The 27519-nt window shown below is 43.2% G+C and overlaps 1 protein-coding gene and 1 long non-coding RNA gene across 2 annotated transcripts; both read right to left on the reverse strand.

Annotated features, from left to right (window-relative positions):
- Positions 1 to 9528: 9528 nt before the first annotated feature.
- LOC108389325 (uncharacterized) lies at positions 9529 to 27077 on the reverse strand. The gene is given in 5 exon segments (XM_073226434.1): positions 9529 to 9711; positions 9714 to 11488; positions 21811 to 21936; positions 24043 to 24135; positions 24696 to 27077. Coding segments are annotated over 5 exon segments (2061 nt in total). The 5' UTR covers positions 24715 to 27077; the 3' UTR covers positions 9529 to 9663.
- Positions 11497 to 18029, reverse strand: LOC140847161 (uncharacterized). The gene is made up of 3 exons (XR_012126847.1): positions 17801 to 18029; positions 17081 to 17553; positions 11497 to 16788 (listed from the first exon to the last, which is right to left on the reverse strand). It is a non-coding gene; the product is annotated as an uncharacterized lncRNA (long non-coding RNA).
- Positions 27078 to 27519: the final 442 nt, after the last annotated feature.

A 27519-nucleotide genomic window follows, 5' to 3' on the forward strand; every position in this document is an offset into this window, starting at 1 on the left:
TATTCTACAACCACTTTCAACGACTGCATTGTACAATGGAAACTACATGTGCAGCAGGAAAGGGAATGTACTAAATCAGCATCAAGAAATCTGGTTTCAAACAAAGACATCAAGACTTTCAAGAGTAAACATTCAGTGTTTATTGAGAGTCTGAGTTCACTTACAGTTGACAGACAACTGACACCTTAGAGCCTCGCTACAGCCCTTCCCTGTTCTATCTGGGTAACGGGCCCTCGGTGGTCTCATTCCATACCCGCTGAAGCTCAAACAAGCAGCTACCCTCCCCAGTGACGGGCCAAGGAGCCACCATACTGCAGTAGCCAGTCACCACTTCCTGCTCACTCAAGCCATTTATTGACCAGCTCAGAGGTCTAACCTGTTCTCCCCAGCAACCTTTATTATGTACCAGGTATTCTCCTACCACTTTAATTTTGGCATCATGAGTGTCGACATCCAAATGAAACTATGGATGGGATCCCATGCAGTTCCGGTGGATGGTCACAAGTGCAAATTAACAAAAAGTGAGTAAGGCCTTCAATACTTGAAACTCCCAGTTTATCTACCAAACGAACAAACAGAAAATCCCTCCTGTACATTGTCCTGAATTATTTCATGGAGTGTTCCCAGCACAAAAACAGACTATTGTTTATCCTTACTTCTGAGTTTTATTTCCAAATTTTTAAATATCGGTACTGTATTCCTATTTCATTTTTATAGAAACCAAGGTACATACCACAGATTTTATATAGGCAGAAAAAACTACATCAAGAAATATTATGGTGCATTTTCATGAATGAGGGGCAAATTTTAGGGCATCAGTGTGAAATCAAACTATGGTATTCTCATTATAGCCATAAATATCTTGTGGCTGAGTGTGAAGAGAGTAACTCAAGTGAAAATTTTAAGTACATAATCCCCAAATTGTATGTTCTGTGATTCAATCATGGAAAATGTGACAGATTCCTTGAACTTTAAGAGGCTAAGGTGCACTGTCAGTTTCTGGGGGGAATTACAGAGTGGGAGAAAGCTGAGCTGGTAGAAGGAACATGATTCATTTGGGGTTTTAAAAGATGTTTTAAATGTTATAAATGAAAGCAGGACACCTATAATGCAAGAGAATAAAAACAGTAGCAATGTAATACCAGCAGTTAAATGTGAATCAGACACATGCACACACTATCCCAGTTCTACAAACTAACTCTCCTCCCAAGTAACTGCTCTTCTGGAAAAATGTTAAATTTTCATTCATCATTGATACAGAACAGTGCCATTCAATAGAGAAAGTGACCACCATTTCCCCTGCATTATTTCTATCACGTAAAACTCTCTAGTTGCCTATCAGTTTCCACCCGGTTCAACCCCAGTCCTTAATGTCCTCTGTTCAAGGTCCACTTGTGCAGCATTCTTTGCTATAAGCCTTTCTTACATGGCTGGTCTAGAAAAGGGTTCACCAACATAAAAAGCATGGTAATGTATAGTTTTACATTCTCTATCTCCCCCCAAAGCACATTCATAGAATGCTACATTTTTTAACTCAATATCCGTATTTCCCAGGGAATAGATATGAATGAACTATACCTAATGAAGTAGACCCTTTCATCTTACAATTCCTTCCCATCAATCAATAGGAAAGGCCTGCAAGGCCTAAGAACAACTCACTAAAAAACTTCAGGTTGACAGTCTTGTTAGTAATGTAGTTGCAAGAACTCAAATGCTTTATACACTAAAGATACTGGACCATTTCCACATATGCACTTGTCCTGACAGACATGTTATGACTTCTAACGCTTTAACTTACAATTATCCTGCAGTATGGACTATCTCTGGTTAGTCTCGAACAACTGAATAATAGAGTTATTCCTACTATGGGTTCTTTGATGTGTGGTCTGTTCTGAGAACTGATGAAAAGACAACCACATTCATTATATTTGCAAGTACTCTCCCACGTATTCTTTGGTGAATTCTATTTGACTGTCTCTGAAAGACACTTCCCTCACTTGCACCATCAGTCTGTTTGTTTAGTTTCTGGCCTTTACAAGCTGTCCCACTTCTCCAGAGCTGTGGGCATTGGAGGAAAAGCCTTACACCATCCACAACATCTGCAAGGTTTGCTCTAAAATATAAATCCTGATGATCCTGTTTTGAACTTTGTGTAAAAACCTTAATAAGCAGTTTTCTGTGGTTTCTCTCAAAGATAAGCATTAACATCTACTGCATGGTGAGGCAGTCTGCCCATAAATATATATGGTTTCCATGTTGCTGAATAATTTTTGATTTCAGAGAAATGGCTTTACCTCACTCATTGCATGTGTAAGGTATTGCTCCCGTTGTGTCCCTCAAATTTTCAGCACTGGATAAAGTTCTTATAACATTCACTGCATTTCTGTGGTTTCTCTCTAGGACATATACATATTTTTAAATTAAGGTATCATTGATATACAACCTTACAAAGGATTGACACGAGCAACACTGTGGTTTCAACATTCACCCATATTACCATGTTGCCCCCCCCCACACCGAAGTGCAATCCCTGTCCATCAGCATAGTATGATGCCATCGTCATTACTTGTCTTCTCCGTGCTGTACAGCCTTCTCTGTGACCTACCTACCTGGTGACTGTGGATCATAGTGCTCCTTAATCGCCCTCTCTGACCCCACCCACCGTCCCCAGTCCCTCCCCTTGAGTAACCACTAGTGCCTTCCCGGTGCCTGTGTGTCTTCTAGTTGATCCCTTCAGTTTTGCTTTGTCTTTATGCTCCATAAATGAGTGACATCATTTGGTGCTTGTCTTTCTCCTCTTGGCTTATTTCACTGAGCAGAATACTCTTGCTCCATCCATGTTGTTGCAAGTGGTAGGATTTGTTTTCTTCTTATGGCTGAATAACATTCCATTGTATATATGTACCACCTGTGCTTTATCCAGTCATCTATGGATGAACAATAGTTTTTTCCAAATCTTGGCTATTGTACATAGTGCAGCAATAATCATAGGGCTGTATATGTCTTTTCAAATCAGGGAGCTTATTTTCTTCACGTAAATTCCCAGGAGTGGAATGACTGGGTCAAATGGTATTTCCATTTTTAGTTTTTTGAGGAACCTCCATATTGTTTTCCATATTTGAACTGATTTACATTCCCACGTAGTGTAGGATGGTTCCCCTTTTTCTGCAGCCTTGCCAGCATTGTTTTCTTGTCTTTTGGATGTTGGCCATCCTAACTGGTGTGAGGCGATATCTCACTGTGGTTCCATTTCCACTTTCCGATGATTAGCGATGTGGAACAACTCACATGCTTTTTGGCCATCTGAATGTCTTCTTCAGAGGTATGTGTTCAGATCCTCTGCCCACCTTTTAATTGGGATTTTTGGGTGTTGAGGCATGAGTTCTTCATATATTTTGGATGTTAACCCCTTGTTGCCTTTTTGTTTCCCTGATGATGTCCTTTGCTGTACAGCTTTTTAGTTTCACAATTACTCATTTTTCTTTCCCTCGCCCGAGGAGATGCATTCAGGAAAAAGTCGCTCATGTTTATATTCAGGATTTTTTTGCCTATGTTTTCTTCTAAGTTTTATGGTTTCCTTACATTCAGGTCTTTGACTCATTTCAAGTTTACTTTTGTGTATGGATTTAGACAATAATCCAGCTTCATTATTACATGTAGCTGTCCAGTTCTGCCAACACCAGTTGATGAAGAGGCTATCATTTCCCCATTGTATGTCCATGGCTCCTTTATCATATACTAATTGGCCACATATGTATGGGTTTATATCTGGGCTCTCTATTCTGTTCTATTAATCTGTGTCTGGTTTTGTGCCAGTATCAAATAGTTTTGCATCTGTGACTTTGTAGTTGAGCTTGAAGTTATGGAGCATAATTCCCCAGGCTTTGTTCTTCTTTCTCCACATTGCTTGAGCTATTTGGGGTCTTTTGTGGCCCCACATGAATTTTAGAATGATTCGTTCTATTTCATTTAAGCGTGCTGTTGGTATTTTGACAGGGATTGCAGTGAATCTGCAGATTGCTTTAGATAGCCATTTTGACAAGATTAATTTTTCCTATCCATTTCCATTTGTTAGTGTCCTCTTTAATTTCTCTCATGAGTGTCTTGTAGTTTTCAGAGTATAGGTTCTTTCACCTTCTTGGTTAGGTCTATTCCTAGGTATTTCATTCTTTTTGATGCAATTTTCAATGGAATTGTTTTCCTGATTTCTCTATTAATTCATTGTTAGAATATAAGAATGCAATAGATTTCTGAGTATTAATTTTGTATCCTGCAACTCTGCTGAATCCAGTTATCAGTTCGAATAGCTTTTTGGAGGAGTCTTTAGGGGATTCTATGTATACTAACATGTCACAAACAGCGAGTTTAACTTATCGATTCGGATGTCTTCGATCTCCGATGCGCTGTCCGCCGCTGTGCCTAGGACGTCCAGCGGTGCGCCGACTAAAGCGGTGGGTGGGTTTCCTTGTCTTCTTGTTACTGATCTTCAAGGAAAAGCTTTCAGCTTTTTGCTGTTCCCTGTGGTGTTTACTCTGGGCCTGTTGCATATGGCCCTTATTATGTTGAGAAATGCACTCTCGATACTACCCATTTTGTTGAGAGTGTATCATGAATGGATGTTAAAATTTTTTCAAATAGTTTTTCAGCATCTGTTGGGATGATCATGTGGCTTTTGTCCTTTTTGTTGATGTGGTATATGATGTTGATTGATTTTCAAATATTGCATGATCCTTGTATCCCTGGAATAAATCCCACTTGATCTTTTTGATGTATTTTTGAATTCGATCTGCTAATATTGTGTTGAGGATCTTTGCATATATATTCACCAAGGATATCGGTAAACTTTTTGTTGTTGTGTCTTTGGTTTTGGTACTATACTGGCCTCATAGAATGAATTTGTAAGTATTCCCTCCTCTCTAGTATTTGGAAAACTTTAAGGAGGATGGCTATTAGGTCTCCTCTAAATGTTTGATAAAATTCCGCAGTGAAGCCATGTGGGCAAGGACTTTTGTTCTTAGGTAGTTCTTTGATTATTAGTTTGACTTCATTGCTGGTTATTGGTCTGTTCAATTTTTCTTCCTGGATCTTGGAAGGTTGTATTTTTCTACAAAGGCATCCATTTCTTCTAGGTTGTTCAATTTGTTGGCATATAGCTTTTCATAGTATTCTCCGACAATTCTTTGTATTTCTGTGGTGCCCATTGCTTTGCATTCTATTTTCCCTTTTCATTTTGTATTTTTTTTTCACATATGTAGGTGCTCCTATATTGGGTGCACAGATATTTATATTGGCTCTCTCTTCAGGTTGGACTGATCAAATTATCATCATGTAATGTTCTTTCTGTCGTTACTTTGTTTTGAAATCTATTTTGTCTGAGTACTGATTCTCCTGCTTTTTCCTATTGTTTGTGTGATGTACATTTTCCATCCCTTCAGTTTTAGCCTGTGTGTGTTTTTGGGTTTGGAGTGAATCTCTTGTGGGCAGCATATAGATCGGTCTTGTTTTTTTTCAGCCATTCTGCAACTCAGTGTCTTTTGATTGGTGCAATCAGTCCATTTGTAGTTAGGGCGATTATCAGTAGGTACATACTTACTGCCATCGTAGGCTTTAGTTTTGTGTTACCAAAAGGTCAAGGATGGCTTTCTTACTATCTAACAGTCTATCTTAAATTGCTTATTGCTTTATTTCAAACACAATCTAAAAGTCCTTTTTTTCCTCCCCTTTATCTTCCTCCTCCACTCTTTATATATTAGCTGTTATATTCCGTACTCTTCACGAATCCCTTGACTAATTTTGTATTTGCTTAGAAACTAATTGGTCTACTACCTTTACTGTGGTTTTATTTACTCTGGTGACAGCTATGTACCCTAGGAGTATTTCCATCTACAGCAGTCCCTTTCATAGATCTTGTAGAAATGGTTTGGTGGTGATGAATTCTCTCAACTTGTGCTTACCTGAAAATTGTTTTATCCCTGCTTCAAATTTAAACAGTCTTGCCTGGTAGATTATTCTTGGTTGGAGGCCCTCTGTTTTGTTAAATACATCATGCCACTCCCTCTGGCCTGTAAGGTTTGTGCTAAGACATCTCTTGATAACCTGATGGGATTTTAATAAGAAACTTTCTATCCCTTTGTCTCTTCTTTTTGTACCCATATAACATGAATGTTTTTCCATTTGGATGGTTCACAGCTTATTCTTCTTTTATTCCTATAGATTCTTTTTTCTGTTACTCAACTTGTCCTGTTCTCTAATTTCTATTTCATTTACTGTCTCTTCTACCTTATCTAAATGCCTCCATTGTATGTTTCATTTCAGATGCTATATTCTTCAGCTCTAAGTAGTTTTCAGAACTTCTCTTTGTTGAAGTCCTCCCTGAGATCTTGAATACATTTCTGTAAATCCATGAGCATGTTTATGACTTTTATTTTGAAATACTTTTTGAGATGATTGGTCATTTCAGTTTCACTAAGCCCTATTTCTGGTGTTTTTTTCTGTAATTTTTGTTTAGACCAAATTCCCGTGTCTCCATTTTTTAAAAGTGTTTCTTATGGGATAATAGATTTGAGTAGGAGGTGCCTTGCAGCATCCAGAAGCTCCATTTCCTGTGTGGGAGTCCCAGCGGTTAGTGTGCAGTGGGTGTGGCACCTGCTTTGCTCATAGTGTTCTGATTTAAGGTGAGCTGCGCTGGCTGTCAGCTGAGCATGTGCAGGACTGCAGGGAGACAGCTGTCATGGTCAGGTTGCTCTCCACCAGGCCTGTTGTAATGGTGGGGGCAACTGGCAAACAGGAATGGCGCCTGCCATAAGATATAGGTCCCTGGGCTGGTTTTTGCATGGAGCTCCCAGAATGGCCCAAAATAGTGCTGAGCAGGCTGGTGGTTCTCCCCTGCCCACATGGAAGTAAGGACTGATTTCAATGCCAGCCAGCTGGCCACACACCACTGCAGTGTCTCCGGGCTCTGATGCCAGTGGGTGATGGAGCATCTGAAGCTCCCAAGTCCTCCCAACCTCTTGGGCTGAGGAAAGGCTGGGGGTGTATTGTCCAGCGACCTTTCCCCTAAACAGAGTACTGTGCAGTCCTTGCCCCTCTGGCACCCCTCACTATTGGGAAGTCTTTCTATCTGCCTGCTGTGCCTTTGAAGGGGGTGCTGGTAATGTTCAGCCTGAGTGTTCAGCCCATCTGTTGTCCAGACCCACCAATCACCGGGACACCATGCAACGGGGGCTCATGTTCCTGGATATCTCCAGGGCCAGCTGTACAGAGGTCCTGGGCTTCTACTCCTTCCAAGTTCCTCTTCCTCCTACCTGCGGGCTGGGGTGGGTGGAGGGACTGGGATCCACTGGGTTGCAGCTTTGCCACCTTACCCTTTTCTGTAGGGTCTTCTCTCTCTCGAGGTCAGCTCTGCAGTCTTCAGGTTGATTTCAGGTGTTGTATTTGCTGTATTTTCATGTTCCATGTGTTTTTTTTAGTGAAGTTTTTGCCTTACCTTTCTACAATGCCATCTTTTCAAGCCTTTGATTTGGGTTTTTATAGGACCTTTTGAAATGGTTTGGCATGTGACATGGTGTATATGGTGATTAATATTTGGCTGAAAATTTTTCTGTAGGATAGGAATGTCTAGGTGACCATGTGGTATCTCGATATTCTTTGTCCATCAGAGTATGTTGGTTCATGTATGCTCCAGAGGACAGTTCTTGGTCCAGGATATTACTTGACTGTGAGTAGACTGTTAGAACCATGATAAGAATCCCTTTATGGAGGCCAAAATATTCTCAGGCAATCCAGTTTGGGTAATCTCCCTGCACTCTAGGTGACACCTCAATCCTACAAGAGAACTTGTTTCTCAGATTGAGAGAGAATTCACCAGCCAGCTGAGTAGGTAAAACTGAAGAGAAGTTAAAGCAAAGTACACACTCAAAGAGGGAATGCAGGCGTCCTGCTCCAGAGGTGAGCACCTGGATGGTCTTTCATCTAGTGAAGAGTGAGCACAAACTTAACTTTCCAACATTAATAGGATTTTGTAACTATTTGGTGAAGCCAGCATCTAAGGCAATACTAAAAGCCTTGCCAAATTTAGTGGCATTTGAAGGGATCTCTCCAGAATGCGTGATCTGATGTGTAGAGGTGAGACTTGAGCCAATGCTTTGGTATACTCACCGTATTTGCAAGTCTTACCTTCATTATGAATCCTCCAATGACACGCAAGGCATTATTTCTAACTGAAGACATTGCTACTCTCATTATATTTGGAAGGTTTATCTGCAGTATGGATTACCTGATGCTTTCTTTGGGTTGATCTGAAACTAAAGGCTCAGCCACACACAGCACATCTTTTAAGTCTCTCCATTGTGCATTTCCTGATGATTGGTAAGGTGTGAGTCTTGAGTAAAGGCTTTACCACACTCATTACATTTGAAAGGTTTTTCTCCAGTATGGATTCTCCTGTGATTTTTAAGTTTTGAGTTTTGACTGAACATTTTGCCACACTCGTTACATTTGTAAGGTCTCTCTCCAGTATGGATTACTTGATGCTTAGTTAGGGCTGATCTCAACCTAAAGGCTCTGCCACAGTCATTACATTTGTAAGGTCTTCCTCTAGTATGGATAACCTGATGTTTTGTAAGGTGTGATCCTTGAGTAAAGGCTTTGCCACACTCATTACATTTGAAAGGTTTCTCTCCAGTATGGATTCTCCTGTGATTTTTAAGTTGTGAGTTTTGACCAAAGACTTTGTCACACTCGACACATTTGTAAGGTCTCACACCAGTATGGATTACCTGATGGTTAGTAAGAGTTGACCTCAAACTAAAGGCTCTGCCACACTCCTTACACTTGTATGGTTTCTCCCCAGTATGAGTTCTCCAATGATTTGCAAGGTATGAATTTTGACTGAAGACTTTCCCACATATGTCACATTTATATGGCTTCTCTCCAGTATGGATTTTCTGATGTGTAGTAAGGTTTGTGGCCCTAGTAAAGGTTTTGCCGCACTCATTACATGTGAAAGGTTTCTCTCCACTATGGATTCTCATGTGACCTTTAAGTTTTGACTTTTGACGGAAAAGTTTGCCACACTCATTACATTTGAAAGGTTTCTCTCCAGTATGGATTCTTTTGTGACTTTTAAGTTTTGAATTTTGACTGAAGCCTTTACCACACTCATTACATTTGTAAGGTCTCTCTCCAGAATGGATTACCTGATGCTTACCTAGAGTTGATCTACACCTAAAGGCTTTGCCACACACATTACATTTGAAAGGTCTCTCTCCCGTATGGATTAACTTGTGCACAGTTAAGGCTGATTTCCATGTAAAGTCTCTGCCACACTCATTACACTTGAAAGGTTTCTCTCCAGTATGGATTCTCATGTGATATTTAAGTTTTGAATTTTGACTGAAGACTTTGTCACACTCTTTACATTTGTAAGGTATGTCTCGAATATGGATTAGTTTATGATTAGTTAGGATGGATCTCCACCTGAAGTCTCTGCCACAGTCATTACATTTGTATGGCCTCTCTCCAGTATGGATTACCTGATGCCTAGTTAACATTGAAATCCACCTAAAGGCTCTGCCACAGTCATTACATTTATATGGTCTCTCTCCAGAATGGATTATCTGATGTCTAATGAGGCATGAGCTGTGAGTAAAGGCTTTGCCACACTCAGGGCATTTGTAAGGTTTTTCTCCAGTATGGATTCTCCTGTGGTATTTAAGTCTGGAGTTTTGACTGAAGAATTTGCCACAATCATCACATTTGTAAGGTCTCTCTCCAGTATGAATTAACTGATGGCTAGTTAGGGTTGATTTCCCACGAAAGGCTCTGCCACACTCATTACATTTGTAAGGTCTCTCTTCTGTATGGATTACTTGATGCAGATTTAGGAGTGACCTCAATCTAAAGGCTCTTCCACATTCACTACATTTATAAGGTCTCTCTCCAGTATGGATTACATGATGTTTAGTTAGGGCTGATCTCAACCTAAAGGCTCTGCCACACTCATTACATTTATAAGGTCTCTCTCCTGTATGGATCAACTGATGCATAGTTAGGGTTGATCTCAACCTAAAGGCTTTGCCACACTCATTACATTTGAAAGGTTTCTCTCCAGTATGGATTCTCATGTGATTTTTAAGTTTTGAGTTTTGACTGAAGACTTTGCCACACTCTTTGCATTTGTAAGGTTTCTCCACAGTGTGGTCTGCCTCATGGGAAGTCAGGCTCGAACTCAAACTAAAGGCTCGGCCACACTCATTACATTTGTAAGGTCTCTCTCCACTATGGATTACCTGATGCTTAGTTAGGGCTGATCTCAACCTAAAGGATCTGCCGCACTCATTACATTTGTAAGGTCTCTCTCCACTATGGATTAACTGATGGTTGCTAAGGCTTGATCCGTGAGTAAAGACTTTACCACACTCATTACATTTGAAAGGGTTCTCTTCAGTATGGATCCTACTGTGCTTTTTCAGCTGTGAGTTTTGATTGAAGTCTTTGCCACACTCGATACATTTGTAAGGTCTCTCTCCAGTATGGATTACCAGATGCTTAGTTAGGTTTGAACTCAAACTAAAGGCTCTGCCACACTCCTTACATTTGTATGGTTTCTCACCAGTGTGAGTTCTCTGGTGATTTCCAAGGTATGAATGCTGACTGAAGACTTTCCCACATATGTCACATTTATATGGCTTCTCTCCAGTATGGATTTTCTGATGTATACTGAGGTTTGAAGCCCCAGTAAAGGCTTTGCCACATTCATTACATTTGAAAGGTTTCTCTCCAGTATGGGTTCTAATGTGATTTTTAAGTTTTGAGTGTTGACTGAAGATTTTTCCACAGTCTTTGCATTTGAAAGGTTTCTTTCCACTGTCGTCTGCCTCATGGGAATCAAGGCTCAAATCTAAACTAACAGCTCTACTACTGTCCCTATGGATTATCTGATGTCTAGTCAGGTGTGAAACCTGACTAAAGGTTTTGCTACAGTCTAGACATTTGTAATGTTCTCCCCTGTGTGTTTTCTGTTCTTGAATCTCTACTGAAGGATGCATAAAACCATTCTGATATTTTTTAGAATTGTTGGCTTCAAGGCTAGAAGGAATTCTTTGAAGTTGTGAAAATGAAATATTACAGAGAGACTTCTTAACTTCATTACAATCATGATTTTCCCCATCATTTTGAAATACAGGTAGTTGATCCTGACAGGTTACTCCAAGCCAATTTTCAAGGGGCTTGTTTCTTGCATCCCTGCTACTATGTTGATTTTTTCTAACAGTGAGATGATTTTTATGGATTACAGGCACTTCTTTGTAATTACTTTTATCATCTTTCCATTGACACTCAATATCATGAGGATTTTCCTCGATTTCCCTAAAGTACAAGTCTATGACTTCATGGCTTATATGTCTCCACAACATCAGTGTTTGGAATGTTTCTCTATTACCATCATCTTTTGGTTGTAACTTCTTGTTCACATCTGAAGAACAAGCATCTATAAGATATAAAGGACCACAGGTATCCTATTAATTAGTCTGTAAATAACTTTTTCATGCTGAAAGCATAATTACACCAAAAGTAATATACTAAACAGATTGTAAAACTTCCCAACCAGGATCTTCAAATCTGGGGGAACCCTAGAAAAATACAGTGCTTCACTAAACAGTGATCACCTAAATTTCAAAGTAATGTTTAGAGGACAACCTAGATTCAAACACCCTACAACACAAATACTCATGTTGTGCAAACATTTCAGCTCTCAAAGAAAGGTTTTCTTAACACCCTGACCCCAAAGGGCATACCACCTGGCAGTAAACATACTATTGTGAGAGAAACGGGGTTTGATCCTGGACCTACCAAATCAAAAATGTTCTTAAAAATGACTGCTCACCCAGTCAGTATAGACTACAAAATGTTACAACAAATATTACCAGTTTAGAAATACCTGAAGGAAAGAGATACAAGAGTTAAGCTGTGTCAATCAATAATAGTACTGCTCAGCTGTCCCTCCTAGAAATAGTTTCTGAGCCATCACAGTTGTACATACCAATTAGGTAATACCCTGAAAAAGAGGGTATTTTTTTTTAAGAGCATGTTTAGTGCACTGCAGGGAAGAAAGGGTGAACAGTGCGGTGGAAACTGGGAACTCAGGAATACAAATATGCTAGGAAAGAACAGTGTATTGCACCCAGATCAAGGCTCCATGTGAGGAAGGGTCAACACAGGCAAATGGCATGAGTGGAGGCCAAGACCAAGGCCAAGGGACATGTGGGAGCAGAGCTTCTGCTTACACACCTGTGGGAATGTGATTGTACAAGGTCAACTCAAAAAAGTAGAGTAAAAAAGAAGTGTTTTAGCAGCTAGTGGAAGAGTATGCCATTTTTTTTTTTTTTAGCATTTTTGAAATGTATTTGCCAAGAAAATATTTTGGAAAACAGCCCAAAGGAACATATTTAAGGCTGTGATTTTTTTTTTTTTTTTTTTGTGAGGGCATCTCTCCTATTTTTTTTGATCAAATGGTTGTTAACAACAATAAAATTCTGTATAGGGGACTCAATGCTCAATGTACAATCATTAATCCACCCCAAGCCTAATTCTCGTCAGTCTCCAATCTTCTGAAGCATAACGAACAAGTTCTTACACGGTGAACAAATTCTTACATAGTGAATAAGTTCTTACATGGTGAACAGTACAAGGGCAGTCGTCACAGAAACTTTCGGTTCTGATCACACATTATGAACTAAGGAGTGTGCCATTTTTAACGTTGGAAATAATATTATGGGTCTGGAATAAAAATGGAATAGAGATAAAGAGGCAAAGCATGTGATGTTATATGGAGAAAGGTTATGCCTATTACAACACCTGCTATGAAATTCATCAAGTTGAATATCCCATGGGTTCCATTTCCAGGAATGTATTCAAGAGAAATGTGTAGCTATCCCAGGAGATATGGGCAATGTTTTCAGCAGGGCCAACAGGAAAAAACAGGAAATGCCCATGGAGCAGTGACAGATGAGTTTATTCTGTACACACACATGCAGAAACAGTAAAATCTTATCACTAGTAAAACAAGTTGGGAGACGCTGAGTTCTGGATGATCATCTCTTGGCTTAATGCGCAGAGTTTATTTAGGGAAACAAAGGTAACAGGATGTTTCTGACAGTGTTTCTAAAATACTTCTCTAAATACTTAAACTCATATCCCTCAATCTCTTAACACAATCTCTGCAGTAAAAGAGGCATGGTTATCAAGAAAGCAGACCAGTAAACGCCAGGTCTCCTTACTCCATGGAGACTCCAAATTAACAACAATATACAGAAAAAATATTCTTTGGGCGTATACTTAGAAACCAGTTAAAAAGCTGCAGCACTCAAATGCCTATCTGCAAAACAATGAACCAAAAAAAGGAATCAAAGTTCAAAATTAACAGGAAATAGAGTATTGGTACCTTGAAAAGACTGATAAAATTGGGAAACCCATAGCAAGACTATATGAAAATGCAAACAGAAGACTCAAATAACTAAAATCAGAGAGGACAGTGGTGCTTTACAACTGAATTATACTCAACTGATTATAATCTTATAATGAAACGGATTGTAAAAGAATACTATGAATAAATAATTCTATACCTAAAAAATGGAGAACCTAGAAGAAATGGATAACTTCCTGGAAAAATAGAACCTCTTTGGACTGAATCATGAAAATGTAAAAAGTCTAAACAGACCTATAACTTGTAAGGATATTGAATCACTAATAAAGAAACATTCAAGAAAGAACACCCAGACAGTTTCACGGCAGAATTCTGGCCAACACTGACCACCAATCTTCCCCCAGCTCACACAAGAACAGTAAAGACGAGGGAACATGTGCAAACTCACTCTACGAGGCCAGAAGTTCTCTACTACCAAAGTCAGACAAAAGCACTGCAAGAAAATTACACATCATATATCTAATGAATAATGATGCAAAAATCAACAACAGAGCAACTGTAAAGCCTATTCAATTGCACATAAAAAGGATTATATACCATGAACAGAAGGCATATATTCCTGACAGGCAAAGATGGTTCAGCATATGAAAATCATCCCACATAATACTCCATATGAATAGAATGAGCAAGAAAACCCACATGATCACTTCAATTCATGAAAAAGTCAACAGCTATTTATTCACAATAAAAACACTCAATCAACTAAAAACAGAAAAAAAATACCTCAACATGATAAAAGAAAATAAAGAGTTCACAGCTAACATCATACTAAACAATGACAGACTGAAAACTTTTCTCTAAGATCATGAACAAGACAAGGATGCCTGCTCTATTTCTAGAAAACACAGTACTAGAAGTCTTAGTCAGAATAATCAAGAAAAATAAACAAAAGGTATCCAAGTAGAAAGATGAGAAGCAAATTAAGTCTGTTCACAGCTGACATGACAGTACATAGAAAACCCTGAAGCTATGACAAAAAACCAAACTCCCAAATCTGCATATAACTTTCACATAATTGTTGGCCTAGGAAGGGAAGAGTTGTACACTATGAACGAGAAACGACTGTAAGCAAATAGAGAAGACACAAATAAAGATATTTGAAGGACAGAAGACTTAATATAGCGAAGATATTATATTACCTAAAGCAAATGACAGACTCAGTGCAATTCCTACAAAATCCCTATAGCATCTTTTGAAGAAATACACACATCCATCTAGATTCATATGGAATTTCAAGCAACACTGTACAGAAAAAACAAGCTTGAAAAGAACAAAGTTCGAGGCCTCATACTTCCTTCTTTCCAAACTTATTAAAAAGCTAAAGTAATCAAAACAATCTGCTACTAGCATAAAGACCAGAGATAGAGACCAGTGGACCAGAAGAGACTCATCAGAAATAAACACTTGTATGTGGTGAAATGACGTCCCACAAGGATGTGAAGGCCACTGAATGGGGGAAAAACAGTCTAGCCTAGAAAGCAAGTTGAGACAGTGTATCCACAGGCACAAGAAGTCAGACGGCTGCCTCACACTATATACAGACATCAACTCCAATGGGTCAAGTACCTACATGTAAGACACACAAACATAAATTTTCTGGAAGAAAATGGGAAAACTTCATGATATTAGACTCAAAAATGATTTGTCAGATACAACACCCGAAGCACAGCCAAAAGAAGTTCAACCAAAATTAAACTACAACAAAATGAGAAATTATTCAACATCAGAGGGCACAATCAATACAGTGAACAGCAATCTGTGGGATGAGAGAAACATTTGTAAATCCTCTATAGGTTACTGTTGAGAATACATAAAGAGCTCTAAACGCTCTCTTCACCATGGGTAATGCTCTGACACCACCTGGGTATCCCACAATTCAACTACATTCTGACCATTAAACTGAATTCTGACTCTACCTGCAGACAGTGTCAGATGCTGCAGGTTAAGGGCTTAGTTGTGAAAGACTGACCCTGCCCGAGGCCTCCTCCAAATGCCAGTCACACCTGAGTTGTCACTCCTGGATTTCTGACCAAATACCTATTCATTAGACATTCCAATGAACCCCCCTCCTTAGGTTCAGTGAATTTTTAGAATTCAGAGAAATATTTCAATTACTATGTTACCAGTTGCTTAGGAAACGATGTATCTCAAGAATGGCCAGACCTAAGAGATGCAAGTCCTGAGAGGGGCAAAGAGGGTGGGGCATCCGTGACCTTTCCCAGCACCCAGCTCTCCCCAAACCATCACGTTTTCATCAACCCACAATCTCTCCAAACGCCTGTCTTTTGGGGAATGTATGCATATCTGATAAAATAATTGATCATTCTTCATTAGATTCAATGTCCAGCCTCTCTCTCCTTCTAGGAAGTCAGGGGTGAGACCAGAAGTTCCTTCTGATTGTAGGTTGGCTCGCCGGGCAACCAGCCCCCCATCCTCAGGCTGTTTCCAAAAACTCAGCTCATTAACGAGCAGGCGTGTTTGAGAGGGTCTTGTTATAAGTGATTAGAGAGCCATTTCAGCTTTATGACCTGAAACAATTTTCGCAACTGAGGACAAGAGACCAAATATGTTAAGCATAGATATTTCCACTACTCTTACCATCTGCAAAGTTCCAAGGGATTGAGGAGTTTTGTGCCAGAAATAGCAATGGAGACCGAATATATATTTCTTATTATAAATCACAATACCAAAGACTCCTACATCGCAATCAAAACCAAACCCCCAAACATCCCAATCAAAACACACACAAAGGACCCAACAGGCATTTCTCTAGAGCTGACATGCAGATGGCCAATAAACATAGGAAAAGATGTCCAAAATCTCTAGCCACTAGAGAAACGCAAATCTAACCCACAATGAAGCATCACTTCACACCCATTAGAATGGCTACACTAAAATCAAAACAAAAAGCAGAAAAAGATGTTGACAGGAAGGTCAAAAATGGGAATTCTTATTTACTACTGGTAGAAAAGTAAAAGGCAGCAGCTGCAATGGGAAACAGTGGGGCAGTTCCTTAGAAACTAAAAATGGAATTGGAATACGCCCTGAACTAAGTATATTTGTACCCCACTAAAATACACTCGTTGAAATCTAACCATGTACTTGGAGGTGGGCCACTTGAGAGGCCATGAGGCGTAAGGATGGGGTCCTCATGGGTGGGAGTAGTACCACTACAGGAAGAGGACAGAGAAATACTCTCTCTTTCTGCCAAGAGAAGACACGAGTCCTCAGCAGCTGCACCCCCCAGGATGGGGGATCCCCAGCTGACCCAGTGGCCCCGGTCTGGACTTCCCATCTCCAGAACGCTGAGAAAGAAATGATGTAATGAACACCATTAGCCACCCAGTTTTCACTATTTTGTTACAATGGGCTGATGACTAAGGCGGGAATTGGTACTGAGAAGAGGGGTGCTGCTGTGACAAACACTGAAAATATGGACACTGCTTTGAACGGGGTCATGGGTAAAGGCTGGAAGTTCTGAGGTGCATGCTCTAAGCTGATACTGCCGTGAGGGAAAAGTTAAATGTAAATCTGGTGATGGCTCAGAGAGGAAAGACGGGTGTAGAGAAAGCTCCCCTCTTCTTAGAGAATACTTACCTATTCCTGTATCAAACGGTGGCGCTAATACGGTAAAGTCCATTCTGACAAGGTCTCAGAAGGAAATGAGAAGAACTTTATTGTACAACGTGGAAAGGGCAAGCCTGGCTGGATGGTGGAAAAGATTTGGCTGACTCGTGCTAATGTTCTAGAGTTCTACAGAAAACAGTTTTTACAACCAATGAAACAGCGTATTTAGCTGAGGAGCTTTTTAAGCCAAGGGTTTCAGTAGCAGCGTGGTTTCTCCTGGCTCCTTATGGTTAACTGTGATGAGAGAAATAACCTGAAGATCGAGTTATTACGTAAAAAGCAAGTAGAACATCAAGATCTGGAAATCCTCAGCCTGACCACATTGCAGAGACATGAGGAAGCGCGTGCGGGAGATCACTGAGGTGTGGGCGAGCTACGGTTCCGTGAGTACCAAGTGAGCTGCAGACTTAGGTACGGTGCCCACAGGAAAACTGCCAGTTGAACTGAAAGGAAAGGAGACACGAAGGAAAGAACAGTCGGATTTTACAAGACAGGACCATGGAGCTACGTGGCTGCAAACTCGCTGTTCTTCAACACAAAGAAAGAGTGACCCCAAAGGCAATTCAGAGGCCATCAGGGCTGCCTCGTCCATTTCAAAGTGCAGGGCACAGCCAGAGAACCTGCCCCAAACCTGTGGGCTCACAGCCCCAGCCCAGGAGAACTCAGGGTGGGGCAAAACCCCAGACGTACTGGGTCCGGGAGCAAGTCTGCTGTCGGGCAGGCCTGGAGGGCAGAGCACGAAGACACAGACGATTGTTCTCTAGCCTTAAGAGCTCATGGAGTTTGCCGTGCCAGGTTCTGGACATGTCTGGGGTCCATCAACACTTCCTTCTTCCCTACTTCTCCCCTGTCCAACAGGAACACCTATCCTATGCCTCTGTCACACCTGGACTTTGGAAAGCAGGTAGTTTGTTCCAGTTTACAAGCTCACAGTGGACGGACTGTGCCTCGGGAAGAATCCTCCGTCGGGTCGCACGTCTACCTGATGCAGATGGTGATTACATCCAACTTTGGAATTAGCCTGTGGAGCCGATGCCAGAATGAGCTGCCCTGCAGGGATACCGGATGGAATGCACGTACTGGGCATCTGAAAAGTACATGACATCTCGGAGGCCTGGGGCACGAAACTATGGACTGAAGGTTGGTGTCCCTTTAAAATTTGTATATTTAAACCTTCAAAAATACACTGGCGGGACTCGGGATGTAATCAGGTTGGGGGGACAGAGTCCTCATGGGCAGGGTCAGCCCCTCATGAGGGGGAACAGGGAGCTAGCCAGGCCCCGTCTGCCATGAGAGGACACGAGCCAAGGGGTGGGTATCTGCATCCGAGCACATGTCCTACTAGAACCTGAAGTCCGGCACCCTGATCTCAGCTGCCCAGCACCCAGACGGTGAGGAATAAATTTCTATGGTTAATAAGCCATCCAGCCTGTTACTGAGTCATAGGAGCCTGGAGGGACCAAGGCACTGTGGGACCCAGCAGCTCTGCCTCTCGGCACACAGACACGGAAACGGAAGCAGGACTGCAGAGCTCTCTGGGCCCCCAAATTCACAGCACTACGTTCACATTAGTCACGAGGTAAAAGCAGCCACCCGTCCACTCATGGGTGGACACACAGACAAAGTGTAAAGTATGTATGGATATACGTGTGTGGCTGTGTGCGTGTGTGTGTGTGTGTGTATACAAAGGACGAAATACTATTCAGGCTTCAAAAAAGATACAAATCCTGTCTTTTGCTACAAGGATAAACCTTGACAATGTTATTCTCAGTAAAATAAGCCAGTCACAAAAAAAAATATGAATCCACTTACGAGAGGTATTTAGAACAGTCAAATTCATAGAAATAGAAATGGTAGTATAGTGATTGCCAGGGGCTGGGGAGAACAGAGTACGGGAAGTAAGCAAATGCACTTTAATACTCGTGGTAATCAGTGGAATCTGTATTGAAAAGAAGAAAACAATGGCATATTTTAACTGCTTAGCTCCAACAATGTAAGTGGTGATAAAAGTCATTTGATATGAGTGAAAAAAGAGACATGACGCCAGGGGTGCTCGGACTCTGTGCATTAGTAGATGCAGTCACCACTGTAAATCTGAGACACCTAATGTGCACTCATCCCCATATTATTCAATTGGCGTTTATAAACATCATCAGGAGAAAAGCCAGCTGCAGAGAGAGTACGTGAATGGCCCACACGGGGAAGGGTGCTCACTGAGGGTGCTCCTCGGGGCAGCACCCATGCAGGAGCAGGTTGGGGCTGCGGCCTGGAGACCCACACAGCAGGCTCATGTGCACACATGAGGTGAGCCACACGCACAGCAAGTAAGGGCCAGAGGACAACAGGGCAGCACCAGGAGCTGCGGCACCAGGGGCCTGGGGCCCCCGAAACGACCTTCAGAGGGAAAGACGGCGACCTAACAGCTTCACGAGCACCCAGGAGAAGCACAGGAGAAGTTCAGAAATTTCACAGAAAACATAGGTGCTATAAACAGAAGTGGAGAACTTGATAAAGTGCAAGCAAGGGGCTAAGGTTCCTGTAAATACAATGAGATACTGAAGTACTAAGTCAATATACCAGCATGGATGTGGTAATTCCAGGCAGGGAGAGTAACTTTTAGAATATCCAACTTGTATCTATACATAAAAACTGAAAAAAACCTACAAATCATGTATAAAGAACTGAAAACAAACCAGAGAAAAGCCATGAATCTTATGCGAGCAGTGGCTGACACCGAACGGGTGACAGAAGCCCTCAGAGAGCACGTCCCTCCCCTCGCAAGCTCCCACCGTCAGGTGCCCCACAGCCGTGCTTCCTGCGTGGAGGGCACAGCGGTGCACATGGGACGGAACTGTCACAGGTACAACGGCCCGGTCAGCAGTGGGAGGAGGGGCACGCAGCCTTGGGCATGTTCTCCGGGGGACACATTCCCCACCTCTTATTGTGGCTCAAGGGGACTAAGGGTGACCAGTGGCCTGTGTGACCCCATATCACAGAGCCCGCAGGCTCCTCCTGCGACACCCCGCAAACCCTGGGAAAGCCCTGGGTACACCTGTCAGCCAGGCTCTCCTGGGACTTCCAGCTTGGAATCCGGGACACGCCCCCAGCCTCCAGCCCAGCCTCCAGGGCGCTTCTGCAGGGACCAGGGTGACACTGCAGCCCGAGGCCCCTGCCACGGCTCTTCTGCCACCGGGTCAACCCACAGCATGTGAGGGCCCAGCAGAGGTGAATTACCCCAGAAAACGAGTAGGATGAAATTCCAGACCCTAGGAACGCGTACTTCCGAAGCATGGTTCAGAGGCAAAACCACGCCAAGTTAAGAATGCTTGAGATCAGGAAGATTCCACATCCCCCCACGAGGCAGAGCAGTGGGAGAGAGAGGATGCCAGCTGAGGGGCTCGATGTCCCAGGACCTGTGAGGGACCGTGTGCTCTCCCACAGACACCAAGCTTAGAGCCTGACAGAGGTGCTCCCCACGAAGGGCTGGGGACCCCAGCGTGGCCCACCCTGTCTGCTGAGTTCACAGTTGTGCTCAAAACAATCACAGAGATCAGACTGCCTGTCCCCGGCACACCCCCCTGCAGCGGGGCTAAAGCAGGGCAGACGTGGCAGAGGGACCTGAGCAGGCAGACAGGGACCGAGGCAGTGCCACTGGGTTCTGGGCGCCGGATGGAATGGAGGCGCAGGCACGGCCCTCCCACCTCCCCATGAGGGCGTCCAAGCAGAGCAGACGGGGCTGGAGAGGGAAGGACGCAGGGCGAGAAGCCAGAGGCCTCAGCTCTCATCCATGCCGAGAGAGAACTGTCTGGGCATCCGGTGGAACCCCACCCATGACAGACCCAGGGTGAAGGGGACCCCTTTGAAACCCCCAGCCCCTCGGCCTGCAACATCAAGGTGAAGGACCAAGGACCTCACAGGACCCCGAGGGCATATGACAGATCGAGATGGAGACTTTGCATCTGTCTCTAGAATAACTGCGACACTGCTGGGGGGTGAGATGGGAAAGTTCACGTGTTGAGGTTTCAATCATGCACTGGGGAGCACAGCTTCCTCTGATGGCTCACAAGATGACATGTCTGTTCTCCCATAAAACCCTCCTCCCGGGGAGAGCAACCCACACTCTCAAGCAGTGGGCTTTCCTCTGCCTTCCTGACCCTCACCGGTCTCACAGCCTGATACAATCCCACCCACTTGCTTTACTGCAATTTCTCCGCTGTTCAGGGCTCTTCCCTGGACATAATATTCAGACCCCAAAGAGCAAATTTTGGTTTATAAAGGAGAAAGGATGGGGTGTCCTATGGCATGTCTAGAATCCTGCCTGTGTCCACTTGAGGAGAGAAAGGACATGACAGAGAGGTCTAGAAACCTATTCACATACTCCTCCAGCCTCCTGAATGCAGAGGGAACAGTAAAATAATGGGATATCTAGTCCCTTCCAAGAACTCCTTAATGAGAAGCAGAGGCAGAAAGCAGGAAAGTGGCAATTTTGAAAGCACACCACAGGGCTTCACACACACTCATCTCAGATGTGTCATCTGAGAAAGGAGTAAAGTGAAAGTCCGGAGCCACATTACGAAGATCTCCATTCCTGAGTGAAAGGGGCTTTGGTTTCAGTCAATCAGTGCAAGGGTTTCTAGGAGTAAAACAAGAGAAAGGGCATGGAAAATTTATCCCCACTTCTGCAGGAACGCCATCCTCACCCAGGGACACCAGGTTCCTGTAGTTCTCCAGCATCACGTCCCGGTACAAGGCCCGCTGAGCAGGGTCCAGGCATTCCCACTCCTCCTGGGAGAACCTGATGACCACGTCCCTGAAGGTCAGCCGTCCTTGAAATGAAAACACATTCATGAAGGGGCATGAGGAGAGATCCTCACACAAAATCAGGACCGAGAGAGGTGTCGGGGGTGATGTGGGTGAAGTACATGTTCTGACAGATCCGAATAAACGGAATCTGAGTAAGTTATGTGTCTCTAGCATTAATATCTCATGCTTTTCCAAAAGAGGGTAGAATGTCCTCCAAATCTGTGCACTTCTCACTGTGGTGGACAACACATGAAACACAAATACAAATTCAGCACTGTGTGCTCTATACCTAAGTGTCAGATACTACGTTCTACATAATGTGTGATGTCCCATATGTAGATGAAGTAGGGCAGGAGACGTGGCCTCAGAGATGACAGTGTCCACAGAGGCTTTAAAGAAAAGTAGGAACCTAAACATTGTGATGATAGTAACAGCAGTGGCTTAAAGGCTTTAAGACTTCTAACGTGCTGGGTGTTAGTTACTCAATGCTTTATATGTACTAACATGTTTCCAGCATGATAGCTCATCTGAGGAAGTTCTCTGCCCATCTTATGTTACAGAGGTAAAACTGTGTCACAGACACTGTAAGGAACTGGCCTCTGGTCCAACAGCTAAGAAACAACACAGCAAGCCCCTGAACTCAGGTGATCCACCTTTAGAATTAAATGTAAAGAATCAAATAGCTAAGTAACAGAGCACTAAATACACTGAGAGAGGGTCCTCTGCCAGGAAACTTCAAACAATTCAAGGTTAACTATATGAAACTGCATAATAGCAATTTATGCATGCACACACACGCATGCACAAAGTACTTGTAAATCATTAACAGGAGAGTCTAAGAAATATGGACAAGGCCAAGGGATATGTATCTAAGATGTAATTTTGATTGTTAAAAATATAAAGCTTGTTTATGAAATGATGTCTTTTATAACAGACATCGGCTCACACATCCATGCACTTGTGCCTATACATATGAACACACAAATTAACTACCATGAGAAAAGGTGCCTCTCCCCATATTTTTGCATTTTTTCACATCATTTTTATTTCTGCATATGTCACCATCTTTGGGATAACAAGAGAATATTAATTGTACTTAATTTAGGTTCTCTATCACATTCAACAGGGGGCTAATAAAAAGGTAGAAACAGGAAAAAAAATTGACACCACTTTAACTGCAATCTCTATAAAATACCCATACACAAAAATATAATTTTAACCACGCAAATTCAAATACATAGGGATTAACCAAAGCCAAATATATTGTTCACTCCACTAGTAATGACTCAAGATTAGAAAAGTTATTAGTGTTATACAGTACATTACAGCAGATTAAGATAAAAGACTTATCACAATAGGAAGTAACTTGAAAAAAGTATTGGATAATTGAAAAATCATGAAAAAAAGGATTATTAGAGGAAAAAAATATTATTAAACAAGAAATGCCACAAACATTATGATCACTACAACACGAGTTACATTTATTCTGAAATGATGGTGGAGAAAAGGCTGCAGCCCAGGGCTCCTGCCATTCACCCCTGTCCAGGCAAACTACAGACGCACGAATCTCCGGACAGGGAGAAGCTCAAAAGGAAGGAGGGAGAAGATATTCCACGCAACCCGGATCCTCAGGACAACAGCTACACTATAGCAGACGAAAGGTCATAACGATAGGGAGGACAATTCCCCAGGAAGACACGGCCATTATAAAAATACCTGCACTCTGACACATAACAAGCAAACAACGAAGGAAAGGACAGAGAAACAGCATCACAGAAATAGTATGAGATTTAATACCCCAGTTTTAATATGGACAGAACCACTGAACAGAAGGTCAGTGAGGAAACAGGACTTGAACAACTCTACAGCCCGAGTGGACAGTGGTGGGAGAGCCCTCCGCCGCGCAACCGCACGGCACCTTCTTTACAAGCATACGTGGTACATTCTGCATGAGAGACCCCATGAAAGGATACAAAACAAATCACAAATTTCAGACAACTGTAATAGTAACGTCTCCTACAACCACAGTGAAATGAAGCTAGAAACAAAGAGCAGACAGAAAACAACAAACCCGGGAAGGGCCTTTCAGGAAGGAGAGAGAGAGAAGTCACCCAAGGACGGGAATTTACCTGAGGAACAGCCATTCGGGGTGCCTTCGTCCCGCTCCTCCTCTTTTTCTGTGCTGCGGCGGCAGGGAACAGGAGTCATTCTTAGAAGCCAATCTTGAAAGTGGAAAACAGGCTGTTGAACGCTGAGACTCACTGCATCCCCTTCGCTTGCCACACCACACGGGACGGGGGGTGGGCCCCTCACCACGAGAAAGGACGGTCCCCTGCTGCCCACTGCTCAGGAGGCACTCGCGTCTCTCCCCCGTTTCTTCAGATCCCGCCCCTGCTGGGAAACCCTGACACACTCTGCAGGAGTGGGGATCCCGGCTGTCCCCACACCTCCCCTCAGGTCACAGCCCCGGCCCTGATCCCTCCCCTCACCCAGACCCCGGCCCCAGCAGAGGCGGCTCAGCGCCCCGGTGCTCAGTGCTGCACGCAGGTGACGTGTATCACGGCTGGTCCCACCTCAGGTACTTGAAGGAGCAGCTCTGGTCAGGGGACACAAGACCCGTGTTTCCAACAGGCCCCAGAAATCTACTGGGCAGCGTGGCGGGCACCGTTAGGAGGCAGGCCCAGCGCTCCCCCACCTCACCGCCCTGCCCTGCCCAGCCTGACCGAGGTAAACCTGGCAAATCAAAAGTGTGGACGTGTCTTAATTTGCAACAGCTACGCACTGTGACAGAACCAGCACATCACGCTAACGGACACACTCCTCACTCCCCGTTACCATCTTCTGTGCCGGTGTGGTGAGAACACTTAAGATTTCTCAGCAAACCTCAAACACACAATAATACGGTACTGTTACCTACCCGCACTAGGCCGTGTATCAGATCCCCAGGACTCGGCCATTTGACGACTGCAAGTCTGTGCCCTCCACCAACACGTCCCCGTGTCCCCAGCTCCCAGCCTCTCGCACCCACACTCTACTCCCTGGTTCTATCCTGACTCTCCACATCCCACAAAGAAGCAAATCACACAGTATTTGTCCTTCCCTGTCTGGCTTACGTCATGTAGCATAACGCTCAACCACGGTGACGACCTATGTTGCTGAAAATGGCAGGATTTCTTTCACTTTCACGGCTGAATAATACTCCATCATGCATTCACACACACACTGCTTTTTCTTCATCCGCTCAACTGTCCCCATTTACCTTGTTTCCCTCTCGTGGCTGTGCCTGATAATGCAGTCATGCACATGGCAGTGCAGACATCTGTCTCTTCAAGACACTGATCTTGTTTCCTTTGGACAGACACCCCAAAGTGGGACTGCTGGGTCTATGGTACTCCTCTTTTCACTTGTCTGAGGAACTTACATGCCATTTTATGTAATGGCTGCACCAATTTCCATTCCCACACACAGTGCACAAGGGTCCCCTTTTCTGTACACGCTCTCCAACACTAGTTACTCAGCTTTTCGTTCAGAGCATCCCAGCAAACGTGCCCCTCCCATTTGCTCTCCTTGGGCCTTGTCAGGAGGCTCGACAGTGGAAGGGCGAGCAGCAGACAGAAATGAGCAGAGCGGGCACAATGACGCAGGTGGGCAGAGGCTGTGGCTGGCATGGGAAATGGGAGGGGGACAGAGAAGGATCTGTGAGGAAGTGGCATCAGAACTAAGGCCGGGATAGGAAGGACATGCCCACCGGCTCTGAGGGGCTAGGTGGCTCTAGGCAAAGGGTCAGCCCTGCGAGGGCCCTGAGGCAGCAGCCACCTTGGCCCCAGGAAAGGCCTGTGTGGCTGGAGCGGGGAGAGGACACACACAGGAGGGGATCCAGACAGAAGCAGGCCGGGAGGGACGTGTCCCCCAACCTTTCCCCCAACATCTCCAAAGAATTTTACAAATCATGCATTTCCATTTTTAGGTTAACATACAATTTTTTCTGTATCTTACACAGAAAACACTTACAAATAATGCAGCATCCTGTTTTATATACCTGCTGAGATCCTCCTCTGAGCCCCAGGCGGTTCAGGGTTGCCTGAGGACAGCGGGGGGAACACATTTAGGGGAGTTTATGATGGCAGTTTTGGGCAAAATAAGGTACAGTATTCTGTTTGACATCCTAGCAGAGTGTGGCAGACACAGTGAGAAACAGCATTCTGGATTTCAAGGGAGAGATGTGGGTTTAGCAGGGGATTTGGGAGAAATGAAGGTGGTGTGGAAGTCATCAGGTGAGAGCAAGAGACAAGGTAGGGGGTAAAGACAGAGATGTTCAAGGATTCCACCTTGGGATACTGCACATTCACAGACCAGAGAGTTCTCTAAAGTCTGTCAGGGGGATCTGAGAAGTGATCTGGGGGACAGGGGTTGAAGAAAATTAAAGTCAACAGATTTTTAAACATTAAGAAGGGCATGTCCTCAGAGACAAGAAAATCAGTCTTTCAAGGAAGCAGCTGCCATCAGCTGTGGAACCTGCTGCTGCCAGGACAAGGTGGATGAGAAGAGGAAACCAGAGGATGGACTCGGAAAAGGGGACACCAGTGACTGGAAAAAGTATCTGCACAGCAGGTGTGAAAGCTCGTCTGATGGGGATCAAGCAACAACTGTCGGCAAGATTTGAAGAGGGCTGTAGGCAAGCTAGTGCACTGTGCCCTGAAGCATACGACAAAAGGGGCTCTGAATGGAGGGGGTAGTAGTTAGTTAATCGGGAACGTTTGCCTTTAAAGACAGAAGACTACAGTGCATAAAAGGCATGTGTGTATGCGGGGATCGTTTTGGTGTTTAAGACGAACATCCACCATTTGCGGATGACCAAATTAACAGCCACAGGTAGAAAAACAAATCCAGGTTCTCACACTGCTACCAACACTTCACTCCATTTCTAGAAACTCATTCTAGATATATTTTAAAAACACAAAATTGTAAAAACATAGCTATAGATGTGCAAAATGTTTAAAGAGTCACTTGCAGACGTAAGCTCTGAACAAACTTCAAGTTCACCTTTTTTTGACGGTTGGGTTTCTTTTTTTGGTTTTGTTTTTGTTGGTTTTTTTTGAGCAAATCTTTTCATTAGACATAGCTGGACTCTGTTGGACAAAGCTTCCAAGTCAATCCAGGCCACCTTCAGCATTTGGAGAAAAAAGACAAGAGAGACCAGAGGGAAACAACTACTCTTAGGTCACTGCTCACTATGCTAAGAAATCACATTAAAGGGAAGAAAACTGAGTATTAGACTCGTTAAGTTAGGCTTTGACTGTTAAAAGATCACTGACATCCTTACCAGCTACCCAACGAAACAGTCTAAAATTATTAACTGATCACCAATGAACATGACCAATACAGAAGATACAGAGGACAAAGCCTACAGGCCTCACTTAAATCAGAAACAAATTTACAGAGGAAATGATACCCAATTTTTATCAAATATAAGTCACTCTGGTATCAAAGGTAAATGTGTGAATATATCATATTTAGAAAAGAATGACATGAGTTAATTAGAGGAGGCCACCAAAACTTGAGAAGTTAATTACAGGGAAGTAGAAGTTGAATGAACTAAGATTTAT

The sequence above is a fragment of the Manis javanica genome, chromosome 17, assembly GCF_040802235.1.
Source record: "Manis javanica isolate MJ-LG chromosome 17, MJ_LKY, whole genome shotgun sequence".
In the NCBI taxonomy this organism is placed as follows: Eukaryota; Metazoa; Chordata; class Mammalia; order Pholidota; family Manidae; genus Manis; species Manis javanica.